The sequence below is a fragment of the Mus caroli genome, unplaced genomic scaffold (assembly GCF_978045245.1).
Source record: "Mus caroli unplaced genomic scaffold, Mus_caroli_1 scaffold_5, whole genome shotgun sequence".
Classification (NCBI taxonomy): domain Eukaryota; kingdom Metazoa; phylum Chordata; class Mammalia; order Rodentia; family Muridae; genus Mus; species Mus caroli.
The window spans coordinates 55,288,833-55,304,101 of NW_028227260.1; the positions used below are offsets into that span (position 1 = coordinate 55,288,833).

At 36.5% G+C, this 15,269-nt stretch overlaps 1 protein-coding gene across 1 annotated transcript in view; it reads right to left on the minus strand.

The window, feature by feature from the left end:
- Dach2 (dachshund family transcription factor 2) overlaps nucleotides 1-15,269 on the minus strand; it is a 526,586-nt gene that overhangs the window by 162,326 nt on the left and 348,991 nt on the right. The window contains exon 4 of the mRNA XM_029473281.2: nucleotides 14,253-14,384. Coding sequence (XP_029329141.2) covers nucleotides 14,253-14,384 — 132 coding nt within the window. The remainder of the gene's footprint in view (nucleotides 1-14,252; nucleotides 14,385-15,269) is intronic.

Consider the following 15,269-nt stretch of genomic DNA (forward strand, 5'->3'; position numbering starts at 1 on the left):
GACATAAGGAACATGGAAACGAGATTTGTAGGAAAGAAGAAATGCTAGTAGGTTGGGAAGGGTGATAAAAGTACAGAGATATAAGACTAATCAGAATGCATTACATACTTCTAAGAAATTGACCCTCACAGATGGGTGAAACTAATCCAAAGTAGTGGGTTATAAAACTGAAACTAGACAAGGGAGGAAAAGAGAAGATACATTGAAATGGGGGGCCAGGTTGGAGTTAGATAGACGAACTGGATATGGATATGACCAAAATAAAATATATAGATAACATGTATAATAGATGTATAATAGATATTAGATATTTTAGAAATTAAAGAAAAAAATTAATAAAACCTTCTGAAATGTGTGGATTTCTCAAAATGACACCTCAATTATAATATTACATAAAAAGTAAATATAATTTTCTTTATAAACTAACAAAGGCAGATATCATTAGGGAAAGCATAGGAAGCTCTACTATATAATAGTCTTTGAAATTTGAAATTTGGAATCAAAAACAGTATTAACTTTCTAGCTAGTGACAATTCAAGAATGTTTTTGAACTGATAAAAAGAACATGGTGCTTGCTATAAACTCTGATGATGAAGACAATCTACAATTAACATTAATAAAGTAACTCAATAGCAATAATGTCCTCATGAGTGTTAGATACAGAATTTATGTTCTTTACTACTTGTCCCAGGTTTGGGATCTATTGCTTAAACTTCAAATTATCATATTTAGCAAATAGATACCATTTTAGAAAGACAAATAGCATACTTTCCCTTATTTGTATTTCCTACGTAGATTTCATATATATGTGCATTAACATACATTCTCTGTCTCTCTCTGTCTTTCTGTCCCTGTCTCTTTCTCTTTTTCTTTTTTTTTCTCTCTCTCTTTCTCATATCATGAAAGTAATACTAAAACTGCCTATGAGGAATGAAAAGAACCAATGGGGTAAGGGAAAGATGGAATGCACAGAGGGATTTGGAGAACACCTTTAAAGTAAATTTTATACTTGCATTAAAATGTTTTTAGGAAACTTAGTTCCATGTACAAGGAATATGTACCATTTTAAAAAGAATTGTTATATCTGGTATTTTTCATAGTTTAAAATATCTGGTATTTTTCATAGTTTAAAAAATCTAGTCTGAATGATAGCACAGACATCCTGGCAAACACTACAAACTCGATTTCCAAATGCCTTGAGGAGAATATTATACTAGGTAAAACTCAGCCTGGCTTACTAAAGATCAAGTCCTGTCTGGCCAATCTAATCTCGCTTCTATGACAGAATGACAGTTTGAGAAATAGAAGAACAACATTAGATGCAATTTATGTTGACTTTATCAAGGTTTTCAGACCAGTCTAAACAATTGACTCATCAATAAACTGTAAATCCAGGCAAGTCACAATCCTGTAGAAAGTTCATAAAAAGAGAAATGTGCATTCAAAGGTGATCGCAATGGATCAATGTCTATTTGGGGCCATGATTTAAAAAAGACTCTCTTGGCTAGCCATAGCAGGCCACACAGGCTACATGTTTCTGTCAGTGTCCAAACATTGACAGAGATATATTTAAATAGGGAACTCATTTTAGAATGAGTTCAGAATCTGGTAGTGACAATAAACATAATATCTTGTACTAAGAATATCAGATCCAGGATAGTGTTTGATTACTATGTAAAACCAAGAGAAGTGGGCAAGGATCATTGATGTTAAAAATTTAAAAATGGAAATTAAAATTTATACCTAATATTATAACCATTAAATGCTAAATTGTAACTAATCCAAAAGAAAGAGGCACTTATTTAAAATCACAGAAAAAAAATTTTCAAGTTACTTACATACATAGTGTTAAATTTCAGGGGCACTTAATACATATAAAATAAAAGGAGACAGAGTAGATACAACAATAATTTTCTCTCTCCTTATAAGTAGAGTTTTATATTTGGTAATAATATGCAGTTGGTGACAAAAAGGTAAAATATTGTAAAAAATGTTAGAAATACTAGATACTGGGGGAAAACTTGTAGAGAAAAATGACATTAATTTAAAATAAGTATTCTGATAAAAATAGTGATGTTCAGAATTAACATCCATACAAATGAACCTTAACAGTACATACACAGAAAAGAAGCTCTCATTTCTCTATTAAGGTATTAAAAATAGGCAAAATTTTATTCTAGTATAAAGATGTGCCAATAGTATGTTATGCTCTGCACACCATGATTTCAATACCGTGGGTAGGTGACTAGGTTTATATTACATGTTATGATTGCTGTCCTATCAAGCAGTCCTAACATGCAAGAACAAAGAAGATAAATGTAGTTCTTACCACTCATCAAAAAGCTTCTTTCTACAATAAATAAATGTATAACAGAGATCTATAACTGGTCAAAATGAAGAGAACAACTGGGCACAAGTTGATACATAACCAATTGAGGTAACTGTAACATAATACCTATATCTAAGGTTTAGGGAGCTTAAAGGAATGAGCACAGTAAAATGGAAAGCTAGACCAACACACCAAGAAGTATACAATATCTACTAAACATGATAGGAAAGTTATACATATAAAATACGAACAGTATAATTAACAAAAAGAACTTTTCAATAACATACATTAACATGCCAATGTGGATGGCGAAAATCTTACAAGGTCTCATCACTCCTATATAGAGAGCTATAGTCAATCAACTGATGCTCAAAGAGGTAAAATCATACTATATTGAATAGGTAGGGAGAAATTGGGCAGCCTAATCTAGTCCCTGATTTTAGTAAAATTGCTTCAAGTTTCTCTCCATTTAGTTTGATATTGGCTACTGGTTTGCTGTATATTGCTTTTTTTTATGTTTAGGTGTGTCCCTCAACAGTGGAATGGCTACAGAAAATGTGGTACATTTACACAATGGACTACTACTCAGCTATTAAAAACAATGAATTTATGAAATTCTTAGGCAAATGGATGGATCTGGAGGATATCATCCTGAGTGAGATAACCCAATCACAAATGATCACACATGATATGTACTCACTGATAAGCATATATTAGCTCAGAAACTTAGAATACCCAAAATACAATTTACAAAACTTAGGAACCTCAAGAAGAAGGAAGACCAAAGTGTGGAGACTTCGTTCCTTCTTAGAAGGGGGAACAAAATACCAATTGAAGGAGTTACAGACACAATTTTTGGAGTAGAGACTAAAGGAAGGACAATTCAGAGACTGTCCCACCCGGGGTTCCATCCCATAAACAACCACCAAACCCAGACACTATTACATATGCGAGCAAGATTTTGGTGACAGGACCCAGACATAGGTGTCTCTTGTGAGTCTATGCAAGTGCCTGGCAAATACAGAAGTGGGTGCTCACAGTCACCTATTGGATGTAACACAGAGTACCCAATGGAGGAGCTAGAGAAAGTACCCAAGGAGCTGAAGGGATCTGCAGCCCTATAGGAGGGACAACAACTTGAACTAACGAGTAACCACAGAGCTCGTGTCTCTAGCTGCATGTGTAGCAGAGGATGGCCTACTCTGCCATCAGTGGGAGGACAGGACCTTGGTCTTGTGAAGATTCTATGCCCCAGTACAGGAGAATGCCAGGGTGAGGAAGCAGGAGTGGGTGGGTTGGGAGCCGGGGTGGGGGGTGTATAGGGTATCTTTGGAGAGAAACTAGGAAAGGAAATGGAAATGAAGAAAACATCTTTTTAAAAAAAAGCAAAACATTCAACATCTGCTCCACAGAAGCTAAACCAGTAAAGAACTCTAAATAAGTAGGATAAAGATTTACATGATTCCAGCTTCTGGCTATTATAGGCCCGAAACAGAGGAATGGATACAGAAAATGTGATACATTTACACAATGGAATACTACTCAGCTATTAAAAGGAATGAATTTATGAAATTCCTATGCAAATGGATGGACCTGGAGGGCATCATCCTGAGTGAGGTAACCAATCACAAAAGAACTCACTTGATATGCACTCACTGATAAGTGGATATTAGCCCAGAAACTTAGAATACCCAAGATATAAGAGACAATTTGCTAAACACATGAAACTCAAGAAGAACGAAGTGTGGACACTTTGCCCCTTCTTAGAAATGGAAACAATCACCCATGGAAGGAGTTACAGAGACAAAGTTTGAAGCTGAGACAAAAGGATGGACCATCTAGAGACTGCCACACCCAGGATCCATCCCATAATCAGCCTCCAAATGCTGACACCATTGCATACACTAGCAAGATTTTGCTGAAAGGACCCAGATATAGCTGTCTCTTGTGAGGCTATTCTTAGGCCTAGCAAACACATAAGTGGATGCTCACAGTCAGCTATTGGATGGATCACAGGGCCCCCAATGGAGGAGCTAGAGAAAATACCCAAGGAGCTAAAGGGATCTGAAACCCTATAGGTGGAACAACAATATGAACTAACCAGTACCGCCCCCAGAGCTCATGTCTCTAGCTGCATATGTATCAGAAAATGGCCTAGTTGGCCATCAGTGGAAAGAGAAGCTCATTGGTCTTGCAAACCTTATATGCCTCAGTACAGGGGAACGCCAGGGCCAAGAAGTGGGAGTGGGTAGGTAGGGGAGTGGGGGGGGTGGAGTGTATGGGGGACTTTTGGGATAGTATTGGAAATGTAAATGAAGAAAATACCTAATTAAAAAATATTTACATGATTACGATCTTAGACTCTCTAGAGGAAATCATGGTACACAGATCTTCCTGCCAAAAAAAAAAAAAAAAAAGCACCAGAGTTAAGAAATAACAATGTATTTCTGCTAGTGAATAGAAATGTATCACAGACTTCATTATAGTCATTTAAAAAGACCCATTTCTGTATAGCTACACTTGTTACTTGATAGTTGCAGTTGTAATCACTCAGGCATCTATTTCCCACAAACTCTCCACAGCAGCAGTCTTTAGTGATTAATTACAAAGCTCCAGGAGCAATAACACACAGACTAATTTCCTAAAACAACAAAAAAACAGAATTTCTCATTTGGAGCCAATGAAACTAAAACAGATTGTTATTTATACTGAAATCTTGATGCAGAGTCATGGTGCTGCCATTACAGAACCTATTAAATACCATGAATCAGAGAAGCTATCAGTTTGTCTTCACAAAAGAAAATGCTATTCTTGCCTGATGATTCTTCAAGCATTTATAGTTGCTTTTCCTCTTAATGTCTATATTTATTAATTTTAATTTTGCCCCTCTTTCCTCTGGTTTTACAGAATTTCTCAAAGGGGTTAACTAAAATGAATTAAAATTTTCTAAAATGAAAAATGTCTTTTTAACACAGTTATTCAAACATTTCAACTAAATATAGACTAAATATAAACTAAATATAAATATATTTTTAGATCAAGAATGTCTTTATTTTATGATGAGTCAAAAGATTCAGAAATTTCTTTATGTCTTGGAGTATGAACTCTGATGCTGTCTAGATGTTTTGTGTGAAGAGAAAAATTCAGAATGTTTAACCTCAATCTCTTTAGGAAAATAATAATAATAATAATAATTTTCTGTATGCTGTTCTGTGTCTGTATGGAGAAGATGACATTTCAAGTCATATTTTGTTAAAATTATTACAATTAAATATAATCCTGAAGTTCCACAATTAGAGGACAAGGGTCAATGAAAAGTGAAAGCTACAAAGTTACAAGTATCAACAAAAGATGCTGGTCAATCTGGTTTGCTGTATGTAGATGAATGTAACTAGATCCAGACTCATCATTCTTCACAATACTCAACTGTAAACGGATCAAATTATTCAACATAAAACCAAATACACTGAACATGGAGAAAGTGAGGAAAAGCCTTGAACTCATCATGTGTAAAGTCTTGCACAGGCAATAAGATCAATTATTAATAAATGGGACCTCATGAAACTAAAAAATAAATCTGTAAGTCACAAGACAACATCATTTGAACAAAGTAGCAGGCTATTGAATGAAAAAGAAATTGCCAACTACACATCTGATATAGGAACGATATCTATAACATATAAAGAACTAAAAAAGTATGTATCAATAAAATAACAAACCAAATATTAAAATGATGTGAATATCTTAATGGAAATCTCAAAATATGACAGACAAATGGCTCATAAGCACCTAAATAAGTGATCAACATTTTCAGTCTTCTTGCAAAATATAAATCAGAACTACTTTAAGATTTCATCTTTCACCTACAAGAATAGCAAAGATCAATAAAACAAGTGGGAATTAATGCTGACTAGTATGTTGGGAAAGGAGAAAACTTATGTATTGCTGGTGGGAATGACACTATGGTTGCACACTATGGTGGTTCCTCAGGAAGAATGGATCTACTTCAAGACCTAGCTATAACTCAGTGCATATACCCTGAAGACATTTCATCCTACCATAGAGACTCTTTCTCAGCCATGTTCACTGTTGTAATATTTGTTACAGCCATAACCTAGAGCCGGCCTAGACGTATGTCAAAAGATGGATGTATAATGAAAATATGTTACATTTACACAATGAGGTATTAATCAGTAATCTGTTTAAAAAGTAAAATCATGAAATTAATGGGTAAGAGCTGGAAAAGTAACCCAGACCCCAAAAGACAAATATGGTACACATTTTCAGTTAAGCAAGCTCCAATCTATATAACCACTGATTTTAGATAACGGAATAATGAGGAATATTCTATCACCATAGGTAGGGGAATTCAAGTAGATAATTATGAATGGGCAGGACAGAGAAGAATCCTGGATCAAATGATTAAGGGAGGAAAGACAGGGAAGAAGAACAACAACAACAACAAAAACTAATGGCCATTTGAATATCCATATAGAAATGCATTGTGATAGAAGCTTCCTAAGATACAGACATATAAAAAGATCCAAATAATGAGAGAGATGGAGTCCAAATTGTATACCACTTCTCAGTAAATGAAAATTCCAGTACCAGGAATGAATCCAGTTGTTTTTCAAAAGGGACCTACGGGAATCCTCAAATAACCCATGCTATTGCCAAGGCTATTGATGGCTTTCCACAAACTTACTATAAGGCCCTATTGTCAAAGACAGCACCTATAGAACACACTGAACACAGAAATGACAATTCAGTGTCTATCAAGGGCCTTCACCCCTACAGAGAAGTGTTCATAGTAATGAAAGGTACTCTTCAAAGGAGTCTCATCAGATATACTAACCACTCTAAGGGTCAAGCATTGTGTCCAGCAGATGACCAAGATGAAAAAAATTCAATGATATTTTTTATATTTCTATTTTTTTATTAGATATTTTCTTTATATACATTTCACCTGTTAACCTGAAAGTTTCCTATACCCTCCCTCCTCCCCTACACACCCACTCCCACTTCTTGGCCCTAGCATTCCCCTGTACTGGGGCATATAAAGTTTGCAAGACCAAGGGGCCTCTCTTCCCAATTATGGCCAACTAGGCCATCTTCTGATACATATGCAGCTACAGACACGAGCTCTGGGGGTACTGGTTAGTTCATATTGTTGTTCCACCTATAGGGTTGCAGACCCCTTCAGATGCTTGGGTGCTTTCTCTAGCTCCATCCCATAATCAGCCACCAAACTCAATGATATTTTTAGTAGTTATTTGTTACATGTTTTGCCATGGCTTTCCCTCTCCCACAGGTCCTTTGAATTTATATATATATATGATATATATATGATATATATATATATACCTTTGAATTTATATATATATATGATATATATATACATATATATATATATATATGTATGTATATCAGCTTCTAGTTATTTCTTTTTACGTGACCTGTTTGTCTAAAAATGTGTATCTCTGCTTCTATATATGCTTCTTGTGCCTTTTGTTTAGATATTTTTATTTTCTGTTTATTTCTTTTGTCCTATTCTGTTTTGTTTTGGTTTATCTTATTTTGTTTGTTTTAGTATTACTCTTATGATGCCTATTTGTTTTCTAAAAAAGAGACAGAACGTTTTTGGATTTGGATGGGATGAGAGATAGAGAGATTCTTGGAAGGGTTGGAGTATATTATATTTTAAAAGTATATTTAATTCCAAGTATATATATATATATATATATACACAGAGAGAGAGAGAGAGAGACAGACAGAGAGGAACGAGGAGGAGGAGGTTGGGCAGTGGTGGCATATGCCTTTAATCCCAGCACTTGGGAGGCAGAGGCAGGTGGATTTCTGAGTTTGAGACCAGCCTGGTCTACAGAATGAGTTCCAAGACAGCCAGGACTACACAGAGAAACCCTGTCTTGAAAAACCAAAAAGAAGAAGAAGAAGAAGAAGAAGAAGAAGAAGAAGAAGAAGAAGAAGAAGAAGAAGAAGAAGAAGAAGAAGAAGAAGAAGGAGGAGGAGGAGGAGGAGGAGGAGGAGGAGGAGGAGGAGGAGGAGGAGGAGGAGGAGGAGGAGGAGGAGGAGGGGGGGGGGATAAAAAAAATTCATGCAATTTTAAGTATGCTTTCTTTACATAATATTTGTGGATGGAGATTTGAGTTCTCAGCTGTTCCTGCTGTCATATCTTTCCTCAGCTATCACAAACTCTAACACTTTGAAACCCTAGACAGAAATACTTTTAAATATAAGTTGTGTTGGTCATGGTATTTTCTTACAGCAATAGAAAAGCAACTAATAAAATGAGTAACAAAAATACCCTCAGATGACAAAGTTAGGACACTAAGATACAACAAAATCTTCAGCCCTACAGTAACATGTATACCTCACCTCTACTCACAAGGCACATGGATCAGTACAGACTATAGGGAATAAATAAACATTAAAGAATGTCATGTTTTGATCATATTCACCTGTCTTACTCAGCTCTTTTCTATCTATCCCCCTTTCTTTACCCACCAGGATTTGTGTCTTATTTTTTTACTTCATTGAGACCAATTTGTGATACCCTGGTATTCTTAGGTGTATCTTCTTCTACTAAATTGTGGACCACATTTCAGGGACCTACTCTGTGGGTTTCTCATCATGCACTCCAGTCTGCTCATCTCCCATCCCCTTGTATCTGTTCTCCACCCTTGCAACACCCCCCAATTACTAACACACACACACACACACACACACCCCAAAGAGAATGAAGCATAAAAAAATCTCATCTTAGAAACTAGTATGTCACAGTGTGTCACACAGTATATATGTCCATACACCTTCACTTGCAAAGGTTTATTGTAATGTGTCATTAGTCTGGTTTGAGGTCTCTGTCTTCCATGGCATCATCAATATTAGATCCTCACTGGGTCTCTTCACCATTATCCTGTTGTTGCCCTGTGTCATGGAGATCCTGTAGCTTTGGATCAGCAGGATAGGCCCTTTAACACATCCCAGCCATTCTCAGATGATATAGATTTGGGGTTGGGACAACTCAGAGACCTGAATCTGGGACTACATGATAGGTGATCTGGTCAGCTTCACCCTATGAACACCACTAAGTAGAGCTCTCCATCACTGCTCTGGCGAGGCCACCCTATGCTTCCATAGGCAGGAGGCAGGGTAAACTCTCCTGATCTCATGCCCTCAAAGCCAACTCTCCAGGAGCCTTGCCTCCAGGGACAGCTCCTCTGTGCAATTCAGGGCCCACTCTCCCAGTGCTACAGCTTGCAAAGAGCTGGGGCAACTCTCTCACTCTCATGTCCTCATGGCTGGCTCAATTGGGCCTTCACCATCAGGGCCAGCTCCAATTTTTGCCCAGGTGAAGTGAAGGGCCTGATCTCCAGGATGCTACAGGCAGCTCTCATCTGCTGCAGGTGGTGATAGGGGCATCTCCTCTGCACCCATGCCACCTCAGGGCAGAGGAGCTGCCAGACAAGTTCTTCCATGATCTCACCCTCAGGGTGGGTTCAACTGTGCCCCTCTACACCAGAGCAAGCTCTATTGTGCTACTCAGGGAAGCCCACTCTTCAGAGTACGGCAACAGACAAGTGCAGGGCCAGCTTTTCCACTCTCATGACTCCAGAGCCAACTCTCCTGACTGCACCAGGTGGTGTATTGAGAGGTGGGGAGGGAATCACCCACATACACATACATGCGCGGGCGCGCACACGCATATACACTCACACACACACACACACACACACACACACACACACACACACACTGCACCTCACAGCAGACGAGTGGTGGGACTATTCTTAAAAAAACAAAAAGTGAAAAAAAAAACAAAAATAAAAGGAACTTTGTAGTGAACAAATGCTACATTTCTGCCATCCTTAAACACAAATCTTCCCAAACATATAGATATGACCTGAGGGCTTGGGAACTAGTCATTAGTAAACGATTATTCACAGAGATAGTAAAAGCAGTTTAATTCAGCAAATAAAGTCATTCCATCTCTGATTTTCACTGTCACATCTTTGAAATAGCAATTTAAATGCTGCTTCCTCATGGGAACTTCTGTATGTCTTTCTTTGCCATGACAAATTTCTTCTCTTTTTTTTTTCAGTATTTTCATAATAATTTATATTTCCTATTTCCTTACTGTCATCTACTTTAGATTAGAGTTACCTCTACAGTGATTTGATTGCTTACACCTCCTGTTTCAGATCATAATCATCAAAATTCAACAATTTTTATTTTCTCCTTTTAGAGATCAAAATATTGTCCTTTTATTGCTAAATATCAGAGATTATTAATCTTAAGTCAATGTAAAAATGTACCCTAACCTAAAGAAGTGATTTAAATAACTAGCATATCTAGAGAGATTTTCATGTATGAAATGCCAGTTCCTACCTAAGTGCTTCAAGTCATTAGTATTTCATATAACAAAACACAAAATGACTATTAGCATAAAACTTAATGGTCACTTTTATGTCAGCATTTAAATGAAAATTCAATATGAATTATTTCCTGATAATTCATAAGGCAGTTAATTGAATATTACTATATTAAGTATAATTTGTTTACTTGATCTTATCCAGTATCCACCAAGTAAATAAAGTCTTAATTATTCTTTTCGACCTAGCTTTCCTTTGGATTATACATGCAATTTCCCAGTTCTGTTTAAACCATGAACATTCAGGAAGATCATGCCCATAACTAGTAATTAGGTCATAAATTTTGCTGACTCTGATCTACCTTGTCAAGATCCTGTACTTCATTTTTTCCCTGGAAGGCACTAAAATAAACTAAAGTTGAAAAATGAGAAATCTGGCCCAGTCTTTGATCTCATTTTAAATCCTGAGTTAGGAAACCTAAGGACATCAAAGACATACTAGTCTCTCAGGTTAAGAAAAACATGTCACATAAAATTCTTAAAATAAGATTATATTTTTAATGTAAACTTTGAAAATTATAATTTATTATTTTGTAGTTTATCAAGATTTTAATTATGCAGGCTATTAAAAACTCAGAAACTTAAATAGATTAATACCAGTATGAATATTCCAGTTTGCTTTCCTTCACTACACAGGTACAAACAATTTCTCTCTACATCAAAATGAGGAAATTGTGTTATAAATGTTGTATGGTCCATAACAGAGACTACTGTATTCTGTTTCTATAGTGTCCCATATAGCATGAAATACAGAAGGAAATCAATTTTACAGCAGTAATTTACATCTTAAGAAGAAGATTGTATCTAGAAAATAACAATAATCATTTACTGCCAGATTTGGAGCACTGATATGTTGCTCAAAATTGTTTGTGATATTCTGAAATACATATAGTGTAGGATACTGGAGTAAATTATTCCTTCATAAAAACATTAAATTTCAAAAGGTTTTTATTTTCTTACACTAATCACATTTTTGCATATTAAAATGATTTATTAATAATAATGATAATTATTATATTTATTTACAAACCAAATGTTGCCCTCCCTCTCAGTCCCCGCTTGAAGAGGTCTTTCCCTATCCTCACTCCCCTTCACCTCTGGGAAAGTGACCTCCCCTTGGGCATCCTCCATCTCTGGGTCATCAAGTCTCTAGAGGATTAGGCACATGCTCTTCCACTGAGGCCAGACAATGCAAGCCTCTGATAAATAAGCTAGAGGACCTGGACCAGCCCATCTATGCTCTTTGTTTGGTGATTTAGTCTCTGGGAGCCCCCAGGAGTCCGGGATAATTGGCATTTGTTGGTCAGAGTTGTCATCTCCTTCAACTCCTTCAGTCCTTCCTCTAACTCTTCCATAGGGGTCACTGACATCAGTCCAATGGTTGGCTGTGAGTATTTGCCTCTGTCTCAGCCAGTTGCTGGTAAAGCCTCTCAGAAGACAGCCATACTAGCCTCCTGTCTGATCTTGGTTTAATTCTGGGCACATTTAAGACACTTTAAGGCTGAATTTCAGCTTGAGTTGATAGGCCTTTGGATATAGAAGCTGGTAGTTCTCTTCTTGTATATTCATTTTGATATTTCCTTAGCTCAGTGATTAGATCAAGACAAAGTCTTTTTATAATACAGCATTGGTGACTAGACAGAATGCTAAAAATATCAACCCTTTGGACTGAGTCAAATGTGAGATGAGTCAAATGTGAGATCAATATTTAAGGCTAGAATTCAATAGTTTTATGACTTAGACAAAGAATATTACTGTGTGCCTCTGTTTCTTTTATTTGAAAAATCTACAAATATTAGAACAACCCTTTCACTGTATTTTGGTGGGAATTATAGAAGCCAGCAGTCCAAATATTATAAATCTATAAGACATGCATTTTCAACTTATTTCCTGTTAAATTGTACCAAAGATATTATAGTTGCTATTCCTGGTTGTCAACTTGACTATATTTGGAAGGAACTTCAATCCACAATTGGAAGGCTCACCAGTGACCTTAATCTAGAGGCTGGGAGATAGAAGTTTCTAATCTGGATCTTGGTATGGAGATCTTGAGGCATAGTGGCTATGGATTCAGAAGATTAGGACAGGAAGATCTCCCAGTTCAAGGTCATCTGGGATTAAAGGTATGATGGAACACACCTTTAATCTGGGCTACACCTTCTGCTAGAGACCATATAGGACATTGGAAGAAGGGAGTCTCGCTCTCGCTCCTTCGCCTGCTTGCCTTGTGGGACTGAGTAACTGCTAGATCCTTGGACTTCCATTCACAGCTACTACTGAACCATTGTTGGGAATTGGACTGCAGACTGTAAGTCAGCAATAAATTCCTTTACTATATAGAGACTATCCATAAGTTCTGTGACTCTAGAGAACCCTGACTAATACAGAAGTATACAACAAAAATACCACTGGCTCAAAGAAGATCTAAGTCTGTAATTCACCAGGAACATAGCAAGTATACATGGAGAGATCCACAGTGTATTAAAATCATTCATTTTACATTTTGATTTGATTAAATACATTTCCTCCTTAATTCAGCTTTCCATTTCCCTTCAAAATAAAGTTGTAGCATTCTTTTTCCTCGGAGCCTAGTTGTAAAGAAATAAGCCAACCAATCTATTTGCTGCACTGTTTTAAGTTTAATTTTAGCTTGGGAACTTTAGCTTCTGCAACAGATGTTTGTTGCCTTGATTGTTATTTTTCTCTCAAATCTTAATCATTAATTTATTAATCTATTTATGCACATAAGCTAAGAGTTGTGATCACATACTCCAGAAATGTAAGAACACTATCAAATAACAAAGGTCACATTACAATTGTCATAGAATTATTATAAGTATGTTTCTTTCTCTCTCCTGTCTTTCCTTCTTTGTTAGCTCTCTTTTGTACTGCTTTTAAACTTAGGCATGGTCAATAATGTTTTCAATCTAGCAGAATCTACCTGAACAGGTAGTTCTACAACTGAGAAGATTGGACCAGTCAACCTGGAATATGGGCTGTGCTTTTCATTTTGAGAATGATGGGGTAAGAAGTTTGTCTTTCATCTAGAATAGGACACTGTTTTTCAGATATGGAGTGTGATAGCTAATATTATAACAATTAGAATGAAATGACACAACAAAATAGTAGAAAGGTAGCAGACATAGTGTCCAAGCAAGAAGAAAGGTGTGGATTTATGATCAATCTGTGCTATGTAGAGAAACCTCCTGTCAAACACATACACACTCACACATACACACACACACACACACACACACACACACAAAAAAAAAAAACCAGAGAGTTCTAAATGTCTATAAAATGGGAATTTGCAGTTATACTAGCAATAGTTTTCTAAGTTGAGTGTACATGCTTTTAAAAAGTTAAAAACTCTCTGTAGAATAACTATTCTCACTCATTTTTTTTCTTCTCTTTTCCATTATATGATAAAACAGCAAGTGTCACCTTTGGGCAACTGCCGACATCACTCACCTGTGGTAGAATTAAGGTCATCTGGCTCTGACTCAGTCCCATTTTGGCTTCCATTACCTTGAAGAGTATTCATTGCCATAAGCTTCATCTTCTGGAGCTTCATGGCCTCAGCCATTGCTGCAGCTGTGATACCTAAACCAGAATCATCAATTTAAAAATGGGAATAATTGCTTAACGACAGGAAAATCTGGGGAGTTATTTAAAAGGAATGTGCTCGATGGACATGCAGAAAGGTAAAACATAAGTAAGCATTAAAATAATGAATATTTGAAAACTATATTTTCAACTCATAATAACTTCTGATAACAAATATCATGAAAATCTATTTTTAAAAGATGAGACTATGGGTTAACTTATCCTCAATGAAAAGCAGGGAGAAACAAGTAAAAAGATTAAAAATTACAGTTGTTCACTTTATTCATTATTTAATTAAAGAAAGTATTAACAGAAAAACTTAAAATCTGTGTATGTATGAACAGAAATCTAAAGCTGCTAGGGGTGAGAGGGAGAGGAGAATCTCTATGAAGTCTAAGAGAGCTTGACTAGTGGAGGTTTCCAGGTTAATGTGAGTGACTATAGTCAAGATGCCAAACAGTGGGGTCATGGAACCTGAAGAGGTCACCCCTGTAGCTAGGGCAGGGCCTAAAATGGAGAGATGTGGACAATAATGCACCCACAAATCTTTCAACCCAAAATTTTTCCTGTCTCTAAGAAATGCAGGGGTGGAGCAGAGACTGAAGGAAAGGCCAAACAATAACCGGCCTAACCTGGAAATCTATCCCATGGCCAATCCCTGACATTATTAATTCTACTCTGTTATGCTTGCAGACAGGTGGCATAACTGTCCTCTGAGAGGCTCCATGCAGCAGCTGACTGAAATAAATGCAGATACCCACAGGCAAATATTATACCGGAGGTTGGAACACTTATGGAGGAGTTGAGGGAAAGATTATAGGCCCTAAAGGGGGAGGAAACCCCCACAGAAAGACCAACATAGTCAAGTAACTTGGACACTTA